The following is a 14,138-nucleotide window of genomic DNA, read 5'->3' as shown; positions in this document are numbered from 1 at the left end:
ATGGAAGATTCAATAGTGAGTAGAGAGACCAATGTTGTTCTGTGAGAGAGACTGAGACTGAGACAGAATTGGCATGAAACAAACCTTGTATCCTTCAATCTGGAGGAATAAGAAGCGGCTGTGCTGATTATGTGGTTTCATTTCAGATATAAATATATGGTGGAATATAGAAGACAGAGAGCCAGCATGCAAAAACCATAGGATTTTACTTGAAAACGGCACACATCCACCCACAAAGCCACCTTGTCTCCCTTTTTCCTGTAGAAAGAACTTGATTGTACACGACTTTAACCGCCAAACACGAGAGAGGGAGAGAGGTGGTCATCATTGGCACTCGATAAAAAGACTTGCCTTTTTATCAAGTTGTTAAGAGCAGTACACGTAAAAGTGGTGAGGGCTTTGCACCAATGGCTTGTGTAGCAATAGAAACAACTGGAAAACAGAAATGAAAAGAGAGCTGGAGATATTCACTTGGGTTTCTGGAATGGCTTTTGGGTGAATTTTTGCATTTCATCCATCATTTGTAAATTAAGTACCGCAATGGTTCAGATTTTGTCATCTTTGTTCTTATCGCCTATGAGATGTAAACACGAAGTCAATAATTTCCCCAATGGGTAAAATATTGAAGTAGCAAATTTGACCCTGTATTTAAGAATATCACAAGGAGTCATCCAAGGAACTTTTGAGATGCTAACTTTAGCGAGAGTGAAATTCGTGATGTCTGGGTGACAGCCAAACTTCAGAGGATGCCAACTTAAAGAAAAACAAGTGAAATTCGTGATGCAGATGGTACAAAGAATGTAATGGGAGAGCGCCACTGCAGCCCCAATAGACATGTACATGCTGCATGTGTTGTGCTGTTTGCACCGTGAGGCAGCACAAAGGAGAGCCAAGGTGAGGCTCTCGTTGTTCATGTGATGTGAACAGAATTAAGACTAACCCTCTCTTAATTTAATCCTTTTTGGCCAATTGGAACATTGACACGTGGTATGCCTACTCCATGGGGTAGCAATATCCCATCGACACAGTATAGCAGCGCAAGGAACCGTGAGATATATATATATTTAAAAAAAAAAAAAAGGGAGGAACCAGGACAACCAATAAGGAGCTGATGCCATTCAACAGATTGTAAATTGGCTGAGGGCATCCTGAGAGGCTAAACATGTCCAATAATTCAATAAAATTGTGCTGATCACAACTATCAGTAATATATCCACATAAAAAGATGATAGTGAGCTCTAAAGATATAAGACCCAGATCGTTGTCGTGGGTACATAATGTGTTTTACTTTTCTTACTTCTGCAACAAGCTAGGGTTCCAGGAACGCATAAAAAGTGTGATCAGAGCTTCAAAAAATCTAACTTAGATGCATGCCAAAGCTCCTATAAACCAAATACAACTAACCAGGTAATTTCCTTCGCTTTGATTCTTGACTGTGCTGTTAACACAGAAAATATACATATTAGCGTAAACTTGAACTTTAAAGATTAGCTAAACAAGGAAGCATCTTTTTTTATTTTTTGCACTTGGTTAATAAAACGTAAAGCCATAAAGAAGAAGATGAATAGGCTGACCTTCATCCAAGGTGATCAATTACATTCCCAGCTCTGGTAAAATCTTCTTCTACTCTCATTCATCATCATCATCATCATCATCAGTGGTAAATTGTAGCTCTAAGAGACCTCAATTAAACGATGGGATTGGTCGAACCATTTGGCTTCTTTGTCAATCATCAAAGATGAAAGAAGCTTCCATCAATGGAATTCGTAAATGAGAGACCACCCTTGAACGATGGGATTTGTCCATGACCAGCTTCATCATTCATCAAAGATGAAAGAAGCTTCCATCAATGGAATTGGTAAACGGGGTGAGCTTCTTCATAATTCATCAAAGATGTAAGAAGCTTCCATCTAAACCAAGATGGTGGAATGGATCAAGTATTGGTGTTCGTGATACATCCACTCCAGTCCACCTCAGTTTTCTATGCCTGCACTCCTGCCAGCTAAGTAATATATGCAACTGTGGCAGCCCCTCATCATATTTCAAGATTGAGTTCCAGCTGGCAGCGTGCAGGCGTGGCCCATGCCCCTCATCGGGGCCGGGCTAATCCAAAATTCGCATCAGGTTGCTGTTGATGAGACTACACCAAGCAAGCAAAGAACAGTTAATAGAGTGATTCAAAGTCCAAATAGAAAATGGGAACAGAGCAAGACCACCAAAATTCATGAGACATCAGATATGAGAAAAAGAAGGCCCTCGGACCTTCTAAAAGAAATAGGGTGATGTATACTTCTGGTCCTCCAACCTTCATCATTCTATTTGATGTTTATTCTTCACATCACAACAGTGTTACCCTCCTATTTTAAGTACTGTGATTTAACATTTTTGCATTTACATTCAAAAGATACACACAGAAATTTAATAGATGCACACATGAATGCACACGCAGACACATTTACATATGCAACATGAAAAGCATATCATTGATTTTAGTCACATGTCTTGCAAGGGTCTAGCTCCACTGTTTTAACCAATTTGGATTGAAGGGTAAATTTGAAACAATGCTGAAAAATTAAAATGTAATATCATTGCATAAAAACATTGGGGACCAAATAGAAATATAAATGTTGGGAAGACGAAAATGTAGTTTACCTTCATCATCAAGACCCATTTTATTTGTACTACATGAGAGAGAGAGAGAGAGAGAGAGAGAGAGAGAGAGAGAGAGAGAGAGAGAGAGAGAGTGAGTGAATGACAGCTCCAGATACTCCATTTATAAGCCAGTTTTTGGTAGGTAAAATAAATCCAATGCTGTTTTTTTTTTTTTTTTTTTTATAGGTAAATAAATCCAATGCTGTTATCAGAGAAACTAACATATTATAAACCAAATGTCTGCCAACTGTAGCCTCCACAGAAGAAAGAAACAAAGATTAAATCTGCCAGAGAAGAAAAGGGCAATTGCCTATGCGGCTAAAATTGGATGGTTAAAATAACAATGAGGGAGAAAGGTTTGTGATAAAGGACTGATGGTGCAATAAAGAGAACCCTATCTGAATCTAAAGCATAAGCTTATTCCTAAACACTAGTGTATCAAAATATACAAATTTTTGCTATTAGATGGTTTGTCAAATGACAAATGCCCTTCTGAAAATGGAAGAAACATCATCATCATATAAAGCTCTCTCTTGTAGTTCTAAGTACAAGTTTTGAACACCATTCTAAATGCAGTAGAGGTTAGTGAGAAGGAATATGGATTGTAGGATGGTAGTTGGCAGGAAGGGGTTACATATGTCTGCCATCATTGTCATCGTGATTAATTATCAGTGCTATTTATGTGTCTGAAAAGGAGGCTTTTCCTGTAGAAAGGGGGGAGGGAGTAGGGATGGTCTTGTAACCAAGTCATTATTATTCAATTTTCGCCTTTATTTTATAGGTAATTGGAATTTTGACTTCAAACAATAGAAACCAAAAGAAAAGCTACCTACAAAAAGATATGGGAGAGTGCCCAATGCCCTTGAGGCAGGGCATCTCTATGGTAGCAAACTGAAAAGAGTACCTCCTTCAGTTTGAGATAAAATCAATATTTCTATTTTATTAAAAGAAGCAAAGGTGAACCCCGAAGGCATCATACCTGTGAAAAAGATTGGTGAACTTGTTCATGAGGATGAATGAAAGGCATCCCCAGATGCTGACAAGGATACTGAGAGGAATGCAGGTATATGGCAGATGTAGAGCGGGCACCAACATGATTAGGATTGAATGATGTCATCATGGTCTCTGGATGACCATACCCAATCCCTGTAGGTGTTGGTGGTGCACCCCATTGCCCAGGCAGGTGTTGAGGAAGCGGATGATGTTGGTGCTCAGGAGAAATCTGAGGCCTATGGGTAGACCCAAGTTGTGGAAATTCAGTATTGTAATTCAGTGCAGGGCTGTACATAGGCTGCATGGTATACGGTCCCCCATTGAACCCAAACCCAGGATCAAATCTTTGCACATACCTGAAGAAAAAAAAGTTACACAGAAACATTTGGGTTTGCCAACAGAAAAACTTTTCAGCTAAGCGAGTTTATATTATGCACAAGAATAGTGTATAATGGATAGGATGTAGATCTTAGACTCTTGAACAGTTAAATGAAGAGTGGCATACCTGTCATAGCTCCTGTCATAATCAGGATCCTTGCGATCAACTTCACGGTCCCTAAAAATAGCCACCCTACTATTTGGTTTGTTCCTACCAATTGGCTCCTCTGTTCTACTTCTAGCTGATCTACTGCTACTCGTTGAAGAATCGATCAGACCTATACCAGAATTTACATCAGTAATGTTGGGAACAGATTTCTCTTCAATCTTTGAAATCCCCAAGGAACAGTACAGGGGATGATCCTGCAGCCTTTGCTCACTTTCTGATTTCCCACCCACACCACCGCCAATATTAATACTTGAGTTAAATATTCTAGCACGAGCTTTGTTATACTCCTCTTTTCTTTCCTCTACACTTTTGGAATTGCCTGTTTTTAAAGAATTTGAACTTCCACTGTTGACAAGCTGCGACCGTTTCTGTGGCCTCTGCTTGATTGCAACCTTAATGACACTACTCTCTTCTGATGGTAAATTTACAGGGATGTCTGCAAGGCGAATCAGAGGAAGCCGGCACTCAGAAGTTTTGCGAACAATAATTCTGGAGCCAGAACCATCAGGCAAACTATTGTCCAATAAAACCATTGACTGCAGTGAGTAATGCTGTGCCACCCGGTGTGCAGCCAATCGTAAATAGGATGTAGGCAGCTGTTGGAACTCCAGCTGTTGTTGAGTAGGATCGCGAATAAACTTCTCAACATCCTGCTCCATCCGTAAAACTGGAGGAAACATATTACAAATCTTCATTAGTGTACAAAAGGCAAAACAAAAAGAATTCTGAGGCATAGAAAATCACTCTTGAATACTGAAAAGGCCAAACATTGACATGCAGCTCCAAACATTGACATGCAGCTGTTCAAACACACCACATAAAATGAAAGCACCAACGATGATGATGATATTTCCTTACCCAACTACTTAACTCTTCCTGAACCAAGCATCATGACATTCTAACCTTACATCACAAACTGATTGAAGCATAATGATCCTATTCGAGCAACCTATAAAATTACAACTAAAAATCCCCAAGTTACTCCCTATCTTCAACTGATATCCCTCTCATTCGCATTTTCGTAAAAAATGAAGAGACCATTAGAATGCCACAAATTGTTTTTCGTGGAAACTACTTTAGAAGACCACAATAACCAGAATCAACCAATCAACAGGCCATAATCCATACACGACTGAGAAAAAAAGCCACTGCCCAGCGTACTTAGTCGCCAGAGTCAGCACACTGACGTGTTTAATACAAAATGCTTAAGGTGAACCATGAACTCACTACAAGAGGATAAAAAATGACATAAATCCAACATAACGGTCAGCGAGCATAATTGCAACTTACACAACAGAGATTAACTTTATGCTAACTATAGGATTAACATTGAAGAACAAAAAAGGAATTAAAGTCAAGAGGTAAGCACAAAATAATATTCATGGCGAATAACGCCATACCTTCCCGACCAGCAAACCAAGCCCTGATTTGGAATCACTGCAATAAATGAAATTTCAAAACTCTACGTACAGATACGCATACACCTCTACATTTACATACGCGGACAAATACAGATACGTATCCAGATACGAAAACGAAAACCGACATATGGCTTACTTGATAAGCGCTCACGAGGATTCTGTAACGCTTCGCGAAGGAACTGATCAACCTGATCCATAACATCGTCCGGCACGTTCTCACAATCATCACCACCCGTCGAGCCCAAACCTAAATTCAAAGCCGATGAAGAAACTAAAGCCGGAGCTGAGTCATCGTTTAGCTCGTTGAGCGGCTTGGAGTCTTTCTTGGAGGAGAGCATCAGGCGATTCATGGACTCGTCCAAATCGGCCACCTCCCATGACTCCGGGGCTCCGAGATCCTCCACAGAGCCCGCCATGGCCTTTAGTTGAAAAAAAAAAAAAAAAAACCACAGGAAGAAAAAAAGCAAGAAAAAAATCTAGGGTTTGGGTGGTGATCAAGAACACATCAAAAGATGTCTGGGTCGGAGGCGGAGAGCGAAACCCTAAGGCCTTCCGAGCGTTTGAACTTCATGAGAATGATCAAGGTTTGGGTTCGGAATTTTGGGGGGTTGGGGGGAAGAGAATAAAGGAGAGTGATCTGGACGCAAGACGGGAAGAGAGAGGGGGGATAGGGTTTGACGTTTGTGTCGCATCCAAGGGAATTTCAAAAACATTCTCATAATTTGATTTTGTAGGATTAAATGAATTCTATAGTAAAAATAATTAAAAAAAATCAAAACTTTTTATTATTTACATAATTTCTATATATCATATTTTTTTATCAAATATTCAATATATAAATAATGAATAAAAGAATTTAATTAATTTAAGAAGAATAATTTTAAAAAGATAAAAAAATATAATGTCTAACATTGTTCAAAATAATTTTAGAATATAATAAATTATATCAAATTATATTAATTCAAAAAATTATTTTATATAAATTTTTACTGTAAAATATTTTCTTTTTGGCCTTTTCAGATTTAAAAAACATTTTATCTTATTTTATTTTATTATTATAATTTTTTTAGATTTTTATATAAAATATATTAAATAATTTAATTTTTAAATTATAAAATAATAAAAATTATTAAAAATTATATTTTATTTAACTTTTACTTTTAATTTAAAATCACATGTGCTTGTATAGTCTGGGTAGGTGAGCGCGTGCTATTGTTTGTAACGCGATTTGGTGCGTGTGGAGGTAGAATCACTACGAATGGTATGTGGGTGGGCCTGGGCGCTTTATTGGGTCGCTTCCGGTGGACTGTACGAGATTCTGGAACTAATGTACAGAAGCCTACGGAAAATATAAGTTGTTGTAACGACTAGGTCACCTTTTTTTTTAATCACGATTAGGTCTACTTAATGATTGATTTATTAGTATAATAATTGAATATTTATTTTATTTATATATTGTAGTAATATTGTGAAGAAATTATTTCAATGCATTTAAAATTTAATTTCTTATTTTAAAATTTATTTAATTCAAAATTTTGAAAAATATTAAATATTATCAATTATGAATACAACATTAATATTGAATATCGTAAAGTACATAAAAATTATATAATTATTTATTTTAAAAGAAATAAAATTTATTATTAAAAAATCTATTTTTTTATATAAATATAATATTTACTTTTTAAAAAAAATTATATAAGATTTACGCTCCCGATCACAGCAAAGATCATTTTTGTTTAACAAGAAGTTAAAAACGAGAGAGGAGAATTGGGAATTAGGGATTGGGATTGCAATTGAAGCAGGGATGATGAGGGAATTTGGAAGATGGATAGGACGAGCCCTTTCCAATTCTTCTCCACAAGAACTACTGAATACTTGCAATCAAAATAGCTTACGATTAATACATCGCCGTCTCATCCACGCTGCCACTTCTTCTTCAGCCGCGGCGACTTCGTATTTCGACAGCGAAACCGCTTCCCGTTTTTCCAATATTGGAACTTTGAAATATTCCCCTATTCCTTCTTTACACTCCCGGAAATGGACCGGCCCATCTGGAGGTTCCTTAGTTTTGTTTAACCAATTGTTTCAATTGTTTTAATTTTATTTTTTAGAGGAAACTCTTGTTTTCCCGTTTGGGATTTATTGTTATTATTAGTTGTTAAGGGTTTGATAAATATTTGCACAGGGCAGACGAGGACCATGTTTATACAAACGCAGTCCACGCCCAATCCTTCCTCTCTGATGTTCTATCCTGGGAAACCGGTTATGGAAATTGGGAGCGCCGACTTTCCCAATCCGCGGGCGGCCATGAACTCATCGCTGGCAAAAGCGCTTTTTGGAATCGATGGTGAGCTTATTTTTGCTTTTGTTTATCAGCGTGAAATATTTTGTCAGCTAAATTGTAAAGTTTAACTATGAATTTTGAATGTTCAACGCTATATATATATATATATATATATATTATTTTGAGATTGGAACCTCTAAAAGACAAGGCCTTTGGACTGACCCCTCAAGAGTAAACTGCCGTCTAGTGCACCGCACTTTCGGAAGTTTCCTACACAGAACTGGTTAAATCACTGGGTTTTCATCTAGGTGTGGTCCTAAATGATTGTTTGCACCTATAAGATGTTGGACCTTGAAGTGAGTGAGACCTAAGACCAAGGCCTTCACCACTTGGGCCATCCCTTTGGGGTTTTCACCGCTATATAAATCATGTAATATTGGTTTGGTGGATTTTTTGTTGTTTTTTCCCTGCAATTTCTGGCCAAATTTTTATCAATGAAATATCATATTACTTATCAAAAAAAAAAAAATTTCTGGCCAAATTTCGTGATTCATATTACTGAAATTGAGTTGAATTGATAAAAGCAGCTAGGGTAGGTTTCCCATTATGTATTTGGCTGTAATGGTATTGATTTGGTTGGCTACCAACAAGTGGCACTAAACACTGGGTGTCTTTCCTATTAATGCAGGTATTACTCGAGTTTTCTTTGGATCTGATTTCGTTACTGTGACAAAGTTTGAAGATGCTTCTTGGGAATTCCTAAAGCCGGAAATCTTTGCTGCAATAATGGATTTCTATTCTTCTGGGCAGCCACTGTTTCTAGACTCAAAAGCTGCAGCAGCTATGGACACTGCCATTCACGAGGTATTACTCTTTTTCTTGATCTTATATCTATGAAAGTTTGTAGAATCATGCTATGCTTGCTCTTTATGCTATTTTATTCAGTCTTAAATTCTAAGATTAGATTATGTTCTGTATTAGCATTGGGTTTGGTATTAAATAGTGCAACATTAGATCTTCTCCTGAAAGTATCCTGAGATACTAGGATATAGATTTGTGAATCCTCAGGCAAGCATTGTTTGATAAAGAACTCCCAACTGACCTCAGAACTCAGGTCACTTGGAGCTCTAGGGTATCTGACACCAATTCCATTTGGACTTATGCGTTAACAAATACTTTACTGGCAGAAAACAAAACCCTCTGCTGACACCATTGCCAAATGCCAGTGTCTTGTAATTGCTGAACTTGCTGAAAAAGTATCTTCAACCTCTACTCTAGAATTCCGACATTTCATTTGTTTTAGGCCACACAGGTCTTAGTTATATCAAGGGGTTAAATGAGAGAGAGGGGGAAGTGTCAGATACAGACTATATAGAACTTATGATTATTTATTGCAAAAGATATGTGATACATTCTAATATGTTACCTCTATATCTTGGTAAAGACTTTTTCGGTTTTTGAAACGTCAGGTTTTGGTATTTTCTTGTGCATTAACTTGAATATCTGAGTTGCTTTCAATAAAATAGCACATATATTTTTTGTTTAAACTTCTATGATTATACCCAATTAGTTTTATGGTGCATGATTTCCTAGTTCTGAGCATCTTTGTTTGCCCATGCAGGATGATTCCGAAACTGTAGCAATGATCAAGGAACTGCTGGAGACCCGTATCCGACCAGCAGTGCAAGATGATGGCGGGGACATCGAGTACTGTGGATTTGATCCGTAGGTTTTCCTTCATTTAGCTCGAAGTATCTCTTGAACACTTTAGGAATTAGTATGTACATTTCCGTCACATAAAAATAAGGAATTCAATATGTAGAATTTTATATGTCTTTATCCCATAAAAATTAATTGAAGCTTTTTTATTTTGATTTCTCCAGAGAATCTGGAATTGTTAAATTGAGAATGCAAGGAGCTTGTAGTGGCTGCCCAAGCTCGTCAGTAACACTGAAATCTGGCATTGAGAACATGCTGATGCATTATGTTCCTGAGGTATTGATTGACAATTATTTGGTTGGCGCTAAGTTTATAAGTCTATTTTTTTTTTTAATTGTTAAAGTCTATAATTGTTGGTAGTTGCCCGTGCACCACTGAGATTAGTCGAGACGCTGTTCCTGGACACCCTGTGCCAATCAAAATATAATTGTTGGTAGTTGCAAAGTTTTTTTTTTTTTTTTGATAGGTAAATGGTAATATTAATAAGAATAGGCAAAGCCCAAGTATACAAGATGTAATACAAGAGATAAGACCTATCTAGTTCGCTAAAGAAGAAAGAAGAAAATCGTGTACATTTTGGCCATTAAAGTCTAACGTAATTGCCCAAAGAAGTAAAGTAGTGAAAAAAAGGGAGCAAAGCTCCTCTAGTGTCCTCTCCTTATCTTCGAAGGTCCTTTCATTGTGCTCCCGCCAAATGCACCACATGATACAGATAGAAACCATCTTCCGCATTGCTTTAATCTGTGGGAGTCCTCCCAATATCCCCCAACAAGCCAAAACGTCAACTACCATAACAGGCATCACCCAGTTTAACCCAATTCTACTGAGAACACTTCACACAACAAAGTTCTAGCTGTCTCACAATGTAACAATAGATGTTCCACTGACTCACTGGCTTTCTTACACATACAACACCAGTCCGCAATAATTATTCGATGCTTCCGAAGGTTGTCGGTAGTCAGAATCTTACCCAAGGCTGCCATCTAGAAGAAAAAAAGTGCTTTGGGAGGCGCCTTATTCCTCCATAATTTTTTCCAAAGGAAGTGAGAGTTTGGTGTAGCTATAAGAATCTTGTAGAAAGAGCTTACCGAGAAAATTCCTTTACCCGCAGGTGTCCGCCACAATTTATCTTCCCGCAAACCATTCAGTTTCCAAGAGTAAAGTAGGCTGAAAAAAGCCTCAAAACAATCAACTTCTCAATCTTGGGCTGCTCTACTAAAAATAATGTTCCAATGGATTTATTCCCCTGACCGAATTAAAAAGTCCGCCACCGAAGCATTTGGTTAACAAGCCACTTGGAACACAGCTGGAAAAGCCTCCTTCAATGCCTCCTCCCCACACCGGATGTCCCTCCAGAATTTTATACAAGTCCCATCCCCCACCAGGAATTTAGTATGATTAGCAAACACTCTCCATCCTTGTCTGATGTGTTTCCAAAGTCTCACCCAATGAGGCTCAGTCCCCTCTTTAGTACACCACCCCCCCATGTTCTGCCATGCTTGCAATCAACTACTAGTTTCCATAGTGCTTGTGGTTCCATATTGTATCTCCAAAGCCATTTTCCAAGAAGTGCTCGGTTAAACGTTCTTAAATTTTTTATCCCCAATCCACCTGATTGAAGTGCTCTGCACACCTTATCCCACCTGACTAGGTGGAACTTAAATTCCTCCCCCATCCTACTCTATAAGAAGTCTTTATAAAGTTTTTGAATGCGTGCCGCCACACACGCTGGAATAGGGAATAAAGACAAAATAGGTTGGTAAGTTGGAGAGAGTACTTTAATTAGAGTCACACGACCGCTTTTCGACAAATATAGTATCTTCCACCCTGCCAGTCTTCTTTCTACTTTCTCAATGACTGAGTCCCAAATGGGTAAGAATCGTGAGGTAGCTCCCAACTGTAATCCCAGATAAGTCATGGGGAGAGAAGCAACCTTACAACCAAGTGTGTTAGCCAACTGCTGAGTATCACTGACTCTCCTGACTGGTACTAATTCTGATTTATCAAAATTCACTATCAGACCTGAAGTAGCTTCGAAGCATAAAAGACATTCAACGCCCTAAGATGTTCATTCTCTGCATCGCAGAAAATTAACGTGTCATCTGTAAAAAACAAGTGAGAAATAGAGATAAGGTCATTGTTCACATCACCCACCGGAAAACCAGTTATAAAGCCATTAGTCACCAGAGCCATTAACATCCTACTTAGGGCCTCCATGATGATAACAAAGAGAAGTGGGGACAAAGGATCTCCTTGTTGTAAACCTCGGGAACTATCGAATAAACCTTCTAGCTGCCATTGATCAAAATTGAGAATTTTGCCATTGAAATACACCATCTGATCCACATACACCATTTCTCCCCAAAACCACATCTCCGCAACAAATGCAGGAGGAAGTACCAATTAACATGATCATAGGCGTTTTCCATATCTAGCTTGCAAATAATCCTGGTCGTACCAAATTTCATTTTACTATCCAGGCATTCATTAGCAATTAACACGGAGTCCAGAATTTGTCGGCCCCTTACAAAGGCATTTTGGGGTTTTGAAATTATCTTGCTTAAGACTTCCCCTAGTCTATTAGCTAGTACCTTAGACAAGATTTTGTAAATCCCATTAATGAGACTAATGGGTCTAAAATCTTTCATTTCCAAAGCCCCAGATTTCGTTGGAATAAGAGTAATGAACGCAGAATTCAGACTTTTCTTAAATTTCCCCGTGGAGAAAAATTCCTTAAAAACATTCATGATGTCCTCTTTCACAACCTCCAAGCATGTTTGAAAGAATCCCATGGAAAAGCCATCCGGTCCTGGTGTTTTATCTTTCCCCATTTTTCTAATAACTTCAAATACCTCATCTTCTTCAAAAGCTCTTTCTAACCAAGATGCTGACTGAAGTTCAATAGAATCAAAACCGAGTCCATCCACAACTGGTCTCCATCCCTCTTGTTCTGGTAGTTGCAAAGTTTATGTCTATAATGGCTGTCTGACACCTTCCATTTTGTTTAGCCACTGACAGTAGTGGTTATGTTTCTCTTTAGAGAGAGAGGGAGGGAAAGGGTATGAATGTGTGTGTGTGTACGACTTTATCTATTCTCTTGTGCACTCGCTAGTTTGCTAGTCATATTACATGGTAGATTCATTAGTTTTCAAACACACGGTCAGTGTTTGTGATTTACCACTTTTGATATTTCATTTTTTACTTTGACAATTTATTTTCACATGCCAAGTTATGGCCACGTGCAGGCCAAATTTTCTTTGTACCAACAAGCTAGATTTAAGCTTCATTTGGTTACATAGTTCAGATGAGATAAGATATTTTGTTGAAAGTTAAATAAAATATTGTTATAATATAATTTTTTAATATTAATTTTGTTTTAAAATTTGAAAATATTGAATTGTTTATTATATTTTATATGGAAATTTGAAAAAATTATAATGATTAGATGAGATGAGATAGTTTGTTTCACTCATGGAAATCTCCTGTATTTACAGATCAAAGGTGTGGAGCAAGAATTAGATGCTGACAATGAGGATGCAGCCTCAGCTGGCATGATGGAGTAGTTTTTTCTTCACTTTCTTTCTTTCGGTTTTTTCTTGCAAGGTGCAAATCATAAACAACGAGCTCAAAGACGACCTAAAATACATGTTCCTGTACAGGACCAATATGTGTCTGTTATATTTTAGAGCATATATTTATTTCACCTATTTGCTTGGGATGCAACAACTTAAATTTTTTTATATTTGATTTCTTGAGTCTTCCTACAACTATTGAGACGGGGAAGAGTTTCTCTGATAGATTAGATTGGATGGGTTATATTAGCAGTGATTATATGGTTTGAGCCATTCTTTTTTTTTATTATTATTTCAACTAATTCAGTTTAGGGCCCGTTTGTTTACCAAGATTAGATGAAAACTATCTCATTCCAAACTGTACATAGATGAGTTTTGCGTAACCAAACAGGCATCTAGCACCGTTATTTCATCTCAGAAGAGTTCTGATGTTTTCAACCACCATCATAATATATGGCAGAAAACAGTAAAAAGTAAACTAAAAAGAACTTTACATAGAAAAAAGCATTGGCTTCGTCCTCATCTCTTTCGTATATATTTTTTCCTTCTCTTTTTGAAAACACAGCAACGCCATTGTGGCCTTTGCTCCAGCCATGAGAAACGGCACCCATTTTGCAATAGACGACCCCTGTGCCGCCTCTCGTTCCTGTGTTGCGCTGCAGCATTTCCAGTCCAAGCACTGATACACCTAGATAATGTTGGGGGGTCGACGGGGATGTTGGAGCCAAATGAAAATGTATTTGTACCATTTGAGGATTTTTTTGATTCTTCCCCACTGAGTACAAATTTTTTTCCCACTACACAATTTTTTAGCTGCAATGGTAGAGTACTATAGATTCCCAACATCTTTGAAGTTATTTGTGGAGGAATCTACCTTTTTCAATTTTCCTTACAAAAAATAGTCCATTCTGTTTTTTTCCCTATGTCAATTTCCTCCTATAAATTCA

General features: G+C 37.7%; 2 protein-coding genes across 2 annotated transcripts; one reads left to right on the top strand and one right to left on the bottom strand.

The window, feature by feature from the left end:
* Positions 1-1,149: 1,149 nt before the first annotated feature.
* LOC122291625 lies at positions 1,150-6,318 on the bottom strand. The gene is made up of 5 exons (XM_043099434.1): positions 5,750-6,318; positions 4,151-4,859; positions 3,632-4,001; positions 1,575-2,140; positions 1,150-1,438 (listed from the first exon to the last, which is right to left on the bottom strand). Exons 1-4 carry the CDS (start codon positions 6,027-6,029, stop codon positions 2,090-2,092), a joined length of 1,410 nt encoding a protein of 469 aa, XP_042955368.1. The 5' UTR covers positions 6,030-6,318; the 3' UTR covers positions 1,150-1,438; positions 1,575-2,089.
* A 1,008-nt stretch (positions 6,319-7,326) lies between these two features.
* On the top strand, positions 7,327-13,464 carry LOC122291623 (nifU-like protein 4, mitochondrial). Its single transcript, XM_043099430.1, has 6 exons — positions 7,327-7,673; positions 7,802-7,963; positions 8,589-8,764; positions 9,522-9,625; positions 9,784-9,895; positions 13,114-13,464. The coding sequence occupies exons 1-6, from the start codon at positions 7,421-7,423 to the stop codon at positions 13,180-13,182; spliced, it is 876 nt and encodes a 291-aa protein (XP_042955364.1). The 5' UTR covers positions 7,327-7,420; the 3' UTR covers positions 13,183-13,464.
* The last annotated feature ends 674 nt before the right edge of the window (positions 13,465-14,138 follow it).

The sequence above is a fragment of the Carya illinoinensis genome, chromosome 13, assembly GCF_018687715.1.
Source record: "Carya illinoinensis cultivar Pawnee chromosome 13, C.illinoinensisPawnee_v1, whole genome shotgun sequence".
Classification (NCBI taxonomy): domain Eukaryota; kingdom Viridiplantae; phylum Streptophyta; class Magnoliopsida; order Fagales; family Juglandaceae; genus Carya; species Carya illinoinensis.
This window is presented reverse-complemented; position numbering and strand designations above follow the sequence as displayed.

Bases quoted from the DNA above. Each gene is read 5' to 3' on its own strand.
- LOC122291625 (XM_043099434.1), bottom strand. From the start codon at position 6,029: ATGGCGGGCTCTGTGGAGGATCTCGGAGCCCCGGAGTCATGGGAGGTG. The intron at 4,002-4,150 runs GTATGCCACTCT...TTTTTTCTTCAG, and splicing joins TATGACAGGAGCTATGACAG to GTATGTGCAAAGATTTGATC. The intron at 2,141-3,631 runs GTATGATGCCTT...TGCTTGGTGTAG, and splicing joins TTCACCAATCTTTTTCACAG to TCTCATCAACAGCAACCTGA.
- LOC122291623 (XM_043099430.1), top strand. From the start codon at position 7,421: ATGATGAGGGAATTTGGAAGATGGATAGGACGAGCCCTTTCCAATTCT. The intron at 8,765-9,521 runs GTATTACTCTTT...TTGCCCATGCAG, and splicing joins TGGACACTGCCATTCACGAG to GATGATTCCGAAACTGTAGC. The intron at 9,896-13,113 runs GTATTGATTGAC...CTGTATTTACAG, and splicing joins TGATGCATTATGTTCCTGAG to ATCAAAGGTGTGGAGCAAGA.